At 61.4% G+C, this 12,015-nt stretch overlaps 1 protein-coding gene across 3 annotated transcripts in view; it reads right to left on the bottom strand.

Annotated features, from left to right (window-relative positions):
- LOC149914264 (TBC1 domain family member 17-like) overlaps positions 1–12,015 on the bottom strand; it is a 43,336-nt gene that overhangs the window by 31,114 nt on the left and 207 nt on the right. For 2 of the 3 annotated variants that reach the window (XM_090127937.1, XM_090127938.1), the window contains exons 2-4: positions 9,805–9,900; positions 4,684–4,746; positions 2,673–2,745 (exon numbers count right to left, since the gene is read on the bottom strand). In XM_090127937.1, coding sequence (XP_089984063.1) covers positions 2,673–2,745; positions 4,684–4,746; positions 9,805–9,900 — 232 coding nt within the window. The remainder of the gene's footprint in view (positions 1–2,672; positions 2,746–4,683; positions 4,747–9,804; positions 9,901–12,015) is intronic. The other variant, XM_090127939.1, reaches the window with a different exon arrangement.

Raw genomic sequence — 12,015 nt, 5'->3', positions numbered from 1 at the left:
TCCATAAAACAGTGCCCCCCCCCCCAAATCCCAGTTACAGACCACGAAGAAACCAGTGCCCCCCCCCAAATCCCAGTTACAGACCAGTAAGAAACCAGTGCCCCCCAACATCGATAAACCAGTGCCCCCCCCTCTGAAATCCCAGTACGGACCAGTAAGAAACCAGTGCCCCCCCCCCCCCCGCCGATAAACCAGTGCCCCCCCCCCCCAAATCCCAGTTACAGACCAGTAAAAACCAGTGCCCCCCCCCTCGATAAACCCCCCCCAAAATCCCAGTACAGACCAGTAAGAAACCAGTGCCCCCCCCCCCGAAATCCCAGTACAGACCAGTAAGAAACCAGTGCCCCCCCCCCAAAATCCCAGTACAGACCAGTAAGAAACCAGTGCCCCCCCCCCCAAATCCCAGTTACAGACCAGTAAGAAACCAGTGCCCCCCCCCCCAAATCCCAGTTACAGACCAGTAAGAAACCAGTACCCCCCCCCCCAAATCCCAGTTACAGACCAGTAAGAAACCAGTGCCCCCCCCCCCAAATCCCAGTTACAGACCAGTAAGAAACCAGTGCCCCCCCCCCCAAATCCCAGTTACAGACCAGTAAGAAACCAGCCCATCCCAGTTCCCTCCCAATCCATCCCAGTTCCTTCCAAGTTCATCCCAGTGCCTCCCAGTTCATCCCAGTTCCCTCCCAGTTCACCCCAATCCATCCCAGTGCCTCCCAGTTCACCCCAGTGCCTCCCAGTCCATCCCAGTTCCCCCTGGTCCATCCCAGTGCCGACCAGTACATCCCAGTCCATCCCAGTTCACCCCAGTGCCCTCCCAGTCCATCCCAGCCCATCCCAGTTCCCTCCCAGTTCACCCCAGTCCATCCCAGTGCCTCCCAGCCCATCCCAGTGCCTCCCAGTCCATCCCAGTTCCCTCCCAGTCCATCCCAGTGCCGACCAGTACATCCCAGTCCATCCCAGTTCCCTCCCAGCCCATTCCAGTTCCCTCCCAGTTCATCCCAATTCCCTCCCAGTTCATCCCAGTGCCTCCCAGTCCATCCCAGTTCCTTCCCAGTCCATCCCAGTTCCCTCCCAGCCCATTCCAGTTCCCTCCCAGTTCATCCCAATTCCCTCCCAGTTCATCCCAGTGCCTCCCAGTCCATCCCAGTTCCTTCCCAGTCCATCCCAGTTCCCTCCCAGTCCATCCCAGTCCACCCCAGTCCATCCCATTCCCCTCCCAGCCCATTCCAGTGCCTCCCAGTCCATCCCAGTTCCCTCCCAGTTCATCCCAGTGCCTCCCAGTCCATTCCAATTCCCTCCCAGTCCATTCCAGTTAGCTTCCAGTCCATTCCAGTTCTCTCCCAGCCCATTCCAGTGCCTCCCAGTCCATCCCAGTTCCCTCCCAGTCCATCCCAGTTCCTTCCCAGTCCATCCCAGTGCCTCCCAGTCCATCCCAGTCCACCCCAGCCCATTCCAGTGCCTCCCAGTCCATCCCAGTCCACCCCAGTCCATCCCAGTTCCCTCCCAGCCCATTCCAGTCCCCTCCCAGCCCATTCCAGTGCCTCCCAGTCCATCCCAGTCCACCCCAGTCCATCCCAGTTCCCTCCCAGTCCATCCCAGTTCCCGCCCAGCCCATTCCAGTTCCCTCCCAGTCCATCCCAGTTCCCTCCCAGTCCATCCCAGTGCTCTCCCAGTTCATCCCAGTGCCTCCCAGTCCATCCCAATTCCCTCCCAGTCCATCCCAATTCCCTCCCAGTCCATTCCAGTTCCCTCCCAGCCCATCCCAGTTCCCTCCCAGTCCATTCCAGTGCTCTCCCAGTTCATCCCAGTCCCTCCCAGTTTATCCCAGTCCCTCCCAGTTTATCCCAATTCCCTTCCAGTCCATCCCAGTTCCCTCCCAGCCCATTCCAGTGCCTCCCAGTCCATCCCAATTCCCTCCCAGTCCATCCCAGTTCCCTCCCAGCCCATTCCAGTGCCTCCCAGTCCATCCCAATTCCCTCCCAGTCCATCCCAATTCCCTCCCAGTCCATCCCAGTTCCCTCCCAGTTCATCCCAGTTCCCTCCCAGCCCATCCCAGTGCCTCCCACTCCATCCCAGTTCCCTCCCAGTTCATCCCAGTTCCCTCCCAGCCCATCCCAGTGCCTCCCAGTCCATCCCAGTCCACCCCAGTCCATCCCAGTTCCCTCCCAGTCCATCCCAATTCCCTCCCAGCCCATCCCAGTTCCCTCCCAGTCCATTCCAGTGCTCTCCCAGTTCATCCCAGTCCCTCCCAGTTTATCCCAGTCCCTCCCAGTTTATCCCAATTCCCTTCCAGTCCATCCCAGTTCCTTCCCAGCCCATCCCAGTGCCTCCCAGTCCATCCCAATTCCCTCCCAGTCCATCCCAGTTCCCTCCCAGTTCATCCCAGTTCCCTCCCAGCCCATCCCAGTGCCTCCCACTCCATCCCAGTTCCCTCCCAGTTCATCCCAGTTCCCTCCCAGCCCATCCCAGTCCATCCCAGTCCACCCCAGTCCATCCCAGTTCCCTCCCAGTCCATCCCAGTCCCCTCCCAGCCCATTCCAGTGCCTCCCAGTCCCTCCCAGTCCACCCCAGTCCATCCCAGTTCCCTCCCAGTCCATTCCAGTTCTCTCCCAGTTCATCCCAGTGACTCCCAGTCCATCCCAGTTCCCTCCCAGTCCATCCCAGTTCCATACTGGTGCTGTGGGGCCGTGCCGGGGGGGCGCTGAGCACCGCCCAGTCGGGTTCAAAGCCGGGATCGGGGGGGTCCTGGGGGGGGCAATGGGGGTCATTTGAGGTCATGTAGGGTCACGGGGTCAATGGGGTCAATGGGGTGAAGGGGTCAATGAGGGGTCATGGGGTCATTGGGGGTCACGGGGTTAAGGGGTCAATGGGGGTTATGGGGTCAATGGGGGTCATGGGGTCAATGAGTGCTATGGTGCTATGGGGTCAATGAGGGGTCATGGGGTCAATGGGGTCAATGGGGTGAAGGGGTCAATGAGGGGTCATGGGGTCATTGGAGGTCATGGGGTCAATGGGGGTCACGGGTTAAGGGGTCAATGGGGGTCATGGGGTCAATGAGGGCTATGGGGTCAATGGGGGGTCATGGGTCACAGGGTCAATGGGGGGTCATGGGGTCAATGGGGTCAATGGGGTCAATGGGGTGAAGGGGTCAATGAGGGGTCATAGGGTCAATGGGGGTCATGGGGTCAATGGGGGTCACGGGTTAAGGGGTCAATGGGGTCATGGGGTCAATGGGGTCAATGGGGTCAATGGGGTGAAGGGGTCAATGGGGTCAATGGGGTGAAGGGGTCAATGAGGGGTCATAGGGTCAATGGGGGTCATGGGGTCAATGGGGGTCACGGGGTTAAGGGGTCAATGGGGGTTATGGGGTCAATGAGGGGTCATGGGGTCAATGGGGTCAATGGGGTGAAGGGGTCAATGAGGGGTCATGGGGTCATTGGGGGTCATGGGGTCAATGGGGGTCACGGGTTAAGGGGTCAATGGGGGTCATGGGGTCAATGAGGGGTCATGGGGTCAATGGGGTCAATGGGGTGAAGGGGTCAATGAGGGGTCATGGGGTCATTGGGGGTCATGGGGTCAATGGGGGTCACGGGTTAAGGGGTCAATGGGGGTCATGGTGTCATTGGGGGTCAAGGGGTCAATCGGGGTCATGGGGTTAAGGGGTCAATGGTGGTTATGGGGTCAATGGGGGCTATAGGGTCAACGAGAGGTCATGGGGTCAATGAGGGGCTATAGGGTCAATAAGAGGTCATGGGGTCAATGGGAGGTTATGGGTCATGGGGTCAATGGGGGGTCATGGGGTCAAAGGTGGTTATGAGTTTATGGGGTCAACAGGGGTTATGGGGTCAATGGGGGCCATGGAGTCAATGGGGGTCATGGGGTCAATAGGGTTATGGGGTCAATGGGGGGTCATGGGGTCAATGGGGGTTATGGAGTCAATGGGAGTCATGGGGTCATGGGGGTCATGGGGTCAATGGGGTCAATGGGGGGTCAATGGGGGTAATGGGGTCAATGGGGGGTCATGGGGTCAATGGGGGGTCATGGGGTCAATGGGGGCTATAGGGTCAACAAGAGGTCATGGGGTCAATGGGAGGCCATGGGATCAATGGGAGGTTATGGGTCATGGGGTCAATGGGGATTATGGAGTCAATGGGAGTCATGGGGTCATGGGGTCAATGGGGTCAATGGGGGGTCAATGGGGGTAATGGGGTCAATGGGGGGTCATGGGGTCCATGGGGGCTATAGGGTCAATAAGAGGTCATGGGGCCAATGGGAGGCCATGGGATCAATGGGAGGTTATGGGTCATGGGGTCAATGGGGGGTCATGGGGTCATGGCGGTCATGGCGGTCATGGGGGTCATAGGGTCAATGGGGTTATAGGGTCAATGGGGGGTCACGGGGTCAATGGGGGTCACGGGGTCAATGGGGGGTCATGGGGTCAATGGAATGTTATGGGGTCACGGGGTCAATGGGGGGTCATGGGGTCATGGGGTCAATGAGAGAACGTTAATGGGGCTATAAAGTCAACGACAGGTCATGGGGTCAATGGGGGTCATGGGGTCAATGGGGTCAATGAGGGGTCATGGGGTCAATGGGGGTCATGGGGTCAGTAGGGGTCATGGGGTCAGTAGGGGGTCACGGGGTCAGTGAGGGGTCACGGGGTCGAGGGTCAGCGCGTGTGACCTCGTCGTCAGTGGGGTCGCTGGGCTCCTCCAGGGGCTCCCATTGCAGCACCAGGCCCTGCGGCTACAAACCAGTACAGACCAGTATGGACCAGTATGGACAAATACTGACCAGTACGGACCAGCACAGACCAGTACAAACCAGTATGAACCCACCGAGATCAGGAATCTCCCCCCCGCCCCCCCCCCATCTGCCCCAGTTCCTCCCAGTCCATCCCAGTGCTCTCCCAGTTCATCCCAGTTCCCTCCCAGTATATCCCAGTGCCTCCCAGTTCCCCCCAGTATATCCCAGTCCCCTCCCAGTGCCCCCCATTCCCTCCAGTCCCCTCCCAGTATATCCCAGTTCCCTCCCAGCCCATCCCAGTGCTCTCCCAGTTCATCCCAGTTCCCTCCCAGCCCATGCCAGTGCCTCCCAGTCCATCCCAGTTCCCTCCCAGCCCATCCCAGTGCTCTCCCAGTTCATCCCAGTTCCCTCCCAGCCCATGCCAGTGCCTCCCAGTCCATCCCAGTTCCCTCCCAGCCCATCCCAGTTCCCTCCCAGCCCATCCCAGTGCCTCCCAGCCCATCCCAGTGCTCTCCCAGCCCATCCCAGTGCCTCCCAGTCCATCCCAGTTCCCTCCCAGTTCATCCCAGTGCTCTCCCAGTCCATCCCAGTTCCCTCCCAGCCCATTCCAGTGCCTCCCAGACCATCCCAGTTCCACCCCAGTACATCCCAGTCCCTCCCAGTGCCCCCCATTCCCTCCCAGTCCCCTCCCAGTATATCCCAGTGCCCCCCTAATCCCTCCCAGTCCCTCCCAGTATATCCCATTCCCTCCCACTCCCACCCCAGTCCCCTCCCAGTATATCCCAGTGCCCCCCATTCCCTCCCAGTTCCCTCCCAGTGCCTCCCAGTATATTCCAGTCCCTCCCAGTCCCCCTCCCCAGTATATCCCAGTCCCTCCCAGTGTCTCCCAGTCCCCCCCAGTCCCCTCCCAGCCCCCCCATTCCCTCCCAGTCCCTCCCAGTGCTTCCCAGTATATTCCAGTCTCTCTCAGTCCCCCCCCAGTATATCCCTGTCCCTCCCAGTCCCCCCCAGTCTCCTCCCAGCGCCCCCCAGTCCCTCCCAGTGCCCTCCCAGTGCTTCCCAGTATATTCCAGTCTCTCTCAATCCCCCCCCCAGTATATCCCTGTCCCTCCCAGTGCCTCCCAGTCCCTCCCAGTCCCTCCCAGTCCCTCCCAGTGCTTCCCAGTATATTCCAGTCTCTCTAAATCCCCCTTCCAGTACATTCCTGTCCCTCCCAGTGCCTCCCAGTCCCTCCCAGTGCTTCCCAGCGCCCCCCAGTCCCCTCCCAGTCCCTCCCAGTGCCTCCCAGTCCCTCCCAGTGCTTCCCAGTATATTCCAGTCTCTCTCAATCCCCCTTCCAGTATATCCCTGTCCCTCCCAGTGCCTCCCAGTCCCCCCCAGTCTCCTCCCAGCGCCCCCCAGTCCCTCCCAGTGCTTCCCAGTGCTTCCCAGTATATTCCAGTCTCTCTCCATCCCCCCCCAGTATATCCCTGTCCCTCCCAGTGCCTCCCAGTCCCCCCCCATTCCCTCCCAGTCCCCTCCCAGTGCCTCCCAGTCCCCCCCAGTATATCCCAGTCACTCCCAGTCCTCCCCATTCCCTCCCAGTCCCATCCCAGTCCCCTCCCAGCGCCCCCCATTCCCTCCCAGTCCCTCCCAGTGCTTCCCAGTATATTCCAGTCTCTCTAAATCCCCCTTCCAGTACATTCCTGTCCCTCCCAGTGCCTCCCAGTCCCCCCCAGTCCCCTCCCAGCGCCCCCCAGTCTCTCCCAGTCCTTCCCAGTCCCTCCCAGTCCCCCCCAGTCCCTCCCAGTGCTTCCCAGTCCCCCCCCCATTCCCTCCCAGTCCCATCCCAGTCCCCTCCCAGCACCCCCCAGTCCCTCCCAGTGCTTCCCAGTATATTCCAGTCTCTCTCAATCCCCCTTCCAGTACATTCCTGTCCCTCCCAGCGCCCCCCAGTCCCCCCCAGTCCCCTCCCAGCGCCCCCCATTCCCTCCCAGTGCCCTCCCAGTGCTTCCCAGTATATTCCAGTCTCTCTCAATCCCCCCCCCAGTATATCCCTGTCCCTCCCAGTGCCTCCCAGTCCCTCCCAGTCCCTCCCAGTCCCTCCCAGTGCTTCCCAGTATATTCCAGTCTCTCTAAATCCCCCTTCCAGTACATTCCTGTCCCTCCCAGTGCCTCCCAGTCCCTCCCAGTGCTTCCCAGCGCCCCCCAGTCCCCTCCCAGTCCCTCCCAGTGCCTCCCAGTCCCTCCCAGTGCTTCCCAGTATATTCCAGTCTCTCTCAATCCCCCTTCCAGTATATCCCTGTCCCTCCCAGTGCCTCCCAGTCCCCCCCAGTCTCCTCCCAGCGCCCCCCAGTCCCTCCCAGTGCTTCCCAGTGCTTCCCAGTATATTCCAGTCTCTCTCCATCCCCCCCCAGTATATCCCTGTCCCTCCCAGTGCCTCCCAGTCCCCCCCCATTCCCTCCCAGTCCCATCCCAGTCTCCTCCCAGCGCCCCCCATTCCCTCCCAGTCCCCCCCAGTGCTTCCCAGTATATTCCAGTCTCTCTCAATCCCCCCCCCAGTATATCCCTGTCCCTCCCAGTGCCTCCCAGTCCCTCCCAGTCCCTCCCAGTCCCTCCCAGTGCTTCCCAGTATATTCCAGTCTCTCTAAATCCCCCTTCCAGTACATTCCTGTCCCTCCCAGTGCCTCCCAGTCCCTCCCAGTGCTTCCCAGCGCCCCCCAGTCCCCTCCCAGTCCCTCCCAGTGCCTCCCAGTCCCTCCCAGTGCTTCCCAGTATATTCCAGTCTCTCTCAATCCCCCTTCCAGTATATCCCTGTCCCTCCCAGTGCCTCCCAGTCCCCCCCAGTCTCCTCCCAGCGCCCCCCAGTCCCTCCCAGTGCTTCCCAGTGCTTCCCAGTATATTCCAGTCTCTCTCCATCCCCCCCCAGTATATCCCTGTCCCTCCCAGTGCCTCCCAGTCCCCCCCCATTCCCTCCCAGTCCCCTCCCAGTGCCTCCCAGTCCCCCCCAGTATATCCCAGTCACTCCCAGTCCTCCCCATTCCCTCCCAGTCCCATCCCAGTCCCCTCCCAGCGCCCCCCATTCCCTCCCAGTCCCTCCCAGTGCTTCCCAGTATATTCCAGTCTCTCTAAATCCCCCTTCCAGTACATTCCTGTCCCTCCCAGTGCCTCCCAGTCCCCCCCAGTCCCCTCCCAGCGCCCCCCAGTCTCTCCCAGTCCTTCCCAGTCCCTCCCAGTCCCCCCCAGTCCCTCCCAGTGCTTCCCAGTCCCCCCCCCATTCCCTCCCAGTCCCATCCCAGTCCCCTCCCAGCACCCCCCAGTCCCTCCCAGTGCTTCCCAGTATATTCCAGTCTCTCTCAATCCCCCTTCCAGTACATTCCTGTCCCTCCCAGCGCCCCCCAGTCCCCCCCAGTCCCCTCCCAGCGCCCCCCATTCCCTCCCAGTGCCCTCCCAGTGCTTCCCAGTATATTCCAGTCTCTCTCAATCCCCCCCCCAGTATATCCCTGTCCCTCCCAGTGCCTCCCAGTCCCTCCCAGTCCCTCCCAGTCCCTCCCAGTGCTTCCCAGTATATTCCAGTCTCTCTAAATCCCCCTTCCAGTACATTCCTGTCCCTCCCAGTGCCTCCCAGTCCCTCCCAGTGCTTCCCAGCGCCCCCCAGTCCCCTCCCAGTCCCTCCCAGTGCCTCCCAGTCCCTCCCAGTGCTTCCCAGTATATTCCAGTCTCTCTCAATCCCCCTTCCAGTATATCCCTGTCCCTCCCAGTGCCTCCCAGTCCCCCCCAGTCTCCTCCCAGCGCCCCCCAGTCCCTCCCAGTGCTTCCCAGTGCTTCCCAGTATATTCCAGTCTCTCTCCATCCCCCCCCAGTATATCCCTGTCCCTCCCAGTGCCTCCCAGTCCCCCCCCATTCCCTCCCAGTCCCATCCCAGTCTCCTCCCAGCGCCCCCCATTCCCTCCCAGTCCCCCCCAGTGCTTCCCAGTATATTCCAGTCTCTCTCAATCCCCCTTCCAGTATATCCCTGTCCCTCCCAGTGCCTCCCAGTCCCCCCCAGTGCCCTCCCAGCGCCCCCCAGTCCCTCCCAGTCCCTCCCAGTGCTTCCCAGTATATTCCAGTCTCTCTCAATTCCCCCCCCCAGTATATTCCTGTCCCTCCCAGCGCCCCCCAGTCCCCCCCAGTCCCCTCCCAGCGCCCCCCAGTCCCTCCCAGTGCCCTCCCAGTGCCTCCCAGTCCCTCCCAGTGCTTCCCAGTATATTCCAATCTCTCTCAATCCCCCTTCCAGTACATTCCTGTCCCTCCCAGTGCCTCCCAGTCCCCCCCAGTCCCCTCCCAGTCCCCCCCAGTCTCCTCCCAGCGCCCCCCAGTCCCTCCCAGTGCCTCCCAGTCCCTCCCAGTGCTTCCCAGTATATTCCAGTCTCTCTCAATCCCCCTTCCAGTACATTCCTGTCCCTCCCAGCGCCCCCCAGTCCCCCCCAGTCCCCTCCCAGCGCCCCCCAGTCCCTCCCAGTGCCCTCCCAGTGCCTCCCAGTCCCTCCCAGTGCTTCCCAGTATATTCCAATCTCTCTCAATCCCCCTTCCAGTACATTCCTGTCCCTCCCAGTGCCTCCCAGTCCCCCCCAGTCCCCTCCCAGTCCCCCCCAGTCTCCTCCCAGCGCCCCCCAGTCCCTCCCAGTGCCTCCCAGTCCCTCCCAGTGCTTCCCAGTATATTCCAGTCTCTCTCAATCCCCCTTCCAGTACATTCCTGTCCCTCCCAGCGCCCCCCAGTCCCCCCCAGTCCCCTCCCAGCGCCCCCCAGTCTCTCCCAGTCCTTCCCAGTCCCTCCCAGTGCCTCCCAGTCCCTCCCAGTCCCCCCCAGTCCCTTCCAGTGCCTCCCAGTCCCCCCCAGTTCCACCCCAGTACATCCCAGTCCCTCCCAGTCCATCCCAGTTCTCTCCCAGTCCATCCCAGTGCCTCCCAGTCCATCCCAGTGCCTCCCAGTCCCCCCCAGTCCCTCCCAGCGCCCCCCAGTCTCTCCCAGTCCTTCCCAGTCCCTCCCAGTGCCTCCCAGTCCCCCCCAGTCCCTCCCAGTGCCCCCCCCCCTCGCACCCCCTGCAGCAGCCGGAGGTTCCCGCTGACCCCCCCCTGGGGGGGGGTAGAGCTGAGCCGTGGCACCGCAGCCATGGCGGGCAGCTGCAGCAGCACCTGGGGGAGGGGACACCAAAAATGTCACCAACAAGGTCACCCCCGCTGTCACCCACCGCCATCCTCAGCGTCACCCCCAGCGTCACCCATTGTCACCCCCAGCATCACCCCCGCTGTCACCCCGATGTCACCTGGTGGCACCCCCAGTGTCACCCTCGCTGTCACCCTCACTGTCACCCCCCACTGTCACCCCCACTGTCACCCACTGACAACCCCAGTGTCACCCCCAGCGTCACCCATTGTCATCCTCAGTGTCACCCCCACTGTCACCCCAATGTCACCTGGTGGCACTCCCAGTGTCACCCTCGCTGTCACCCACTGTCACCCACTGTCACCCCCCAGTGTCACCCCCACTGTCACCCACTGACAACCCCAGTGTCAACCCCAGTGTCACCGCCAGCGTCACCCATTGTCACCCCCAGCATCACCCCCACTGTCGTCCCGTCACCCCCACTGTCACCCCCCACTCTGTCACCCTCATTGTCACCCCCCAGCGTCACCCACTGTCACCCCCACTGCCACCAACAACGTCACCCCCATCGCCACACCCAGCGTCACCCATTGTCATCCTCAGTGTCACCCCCACTGTCACCCCGATGTCACCTAGTGTCACCCCCGCTGTCACCCCTGCTGTCACCCACTGTCACCCCCCAGTGTCACCCCCACTGTCACCCACTGACAGCCCCAATGTCAACCCCAGCGTCACCCATTGTCACCCCCAGCGTCACCCCCACTGTTGTCCCGTCACCCCCACTGTCACCCCCCCCTCTGTCACCCTCATTGTCACCCTCAGCATCAGCCATTGTCACCCCCATCATCAACCTCATTGTCACCCTCATTGTCACCCCCACTATCACCCCTATTATCACTCTGTCACCCCACTGTCACCCTCATTGTCACCCCCACTGTCACCTTCACTGTCTCCCACTGTCACCCCCAGTGTCACCGCCATTATCGCCCTCATTGTCACCCCCATTGTCGCTCTCATTGTCACCCACTGTCACCCTCATTGTCACCCCCACTGTCACCCTCACTATCATCCTCATTGTCACCCCCATTGTCACCCCAGCGTCACCCTCATTGTCACTCTCACTATCACCCCCACTGTCATCCTCCCTGTCACCCCCACTGTCACCCAGTGTCACCCTCATTATCACCCTCATTGTCACCCCACTGTCATCCTCATTGTCACCCACTGTCACCCACTGCCATCCCCATTATCACCCTCATTGTCACCCACTGTCACCCCCACTGTCACCCACTGTCACCCTCATTGTCACCCCACGGTCATCCTCATTGTCACCCACTGTCACCCCCCAATGTCACCCTCATTGTCACCCACTGCCACCCCCCACTGTCACCCAGTGTCACCCCCACTGTCACCCCCTGCCACCCAATGTCACCCCCCGTGTCACCCTCATTGCCACCCCCATTATCACCCTCATTGTCACCCCCACTCTCACCCTCATTGTCACCCACTGTCACCCACTGCCATCCCCAGCGTCACCCCCACTGTCACCCAGTGTCACCCCCATTATCACCCTCACTGTCGCCCCCAGCGTCACCCCAACTGTCACCCTTACTGTCACTCACTGTCACCCTCATTATCACCCCATTGTCACCCCCACTGTCACCCACTGTCACCCACTGTCACCCTCATTGTCACCCCCATTGTCACCCTCACTGTCACCCCCTGCCACCCAATGTTACCCCCCGTGTCACCCTCACTGCCACCCCCATTATCACCCTCATTGTCACCCACTGTCACCCCCACTGTCACCCACTGTCACCCTCATTGTCACCCCCACTCTCACCCTCACTGTCACCCCCTGTCACCCACTGCCATCCCCAGCGTCACCCCCACTGTCACCCACTGTCACCCCCATTATCACCCTCACTGTCGCCCCCAGCGTCACCCCAACTGTCACCCTTACTGTCACTCACTGTCACCCTCATTGTCACCCCATTGTCACCCCCACTGTCACCCTCATTGTCACCCCGTTGTCACCCCCACTGTCACCCACTGTCACCCCCACTGTCACCCACTGTCACCCCCACTGTCACCCCCAATGTTTTCCCATTATCACCTTTATTATCACCTTCATTGTCACCCCC

This window comes from Phasianus colchicus, chromosome 31 (genome assembly GCF_987193195.1).
Source record: "Phasianus colchicus chromosome 31, bPhaCol1.hap1.1, whole genome shotgun sequence".
Lineage (NCBI taxonomy): Eukaryota > Metazoa > Chordata > Aves > Galliformes > Phasianidae > Phasianus > Phasianus colchicus.
Note: the sequence above shows the minus strand (reverse complement) of the source record. Positions and strands in the feature narration are given on the sequence as shown.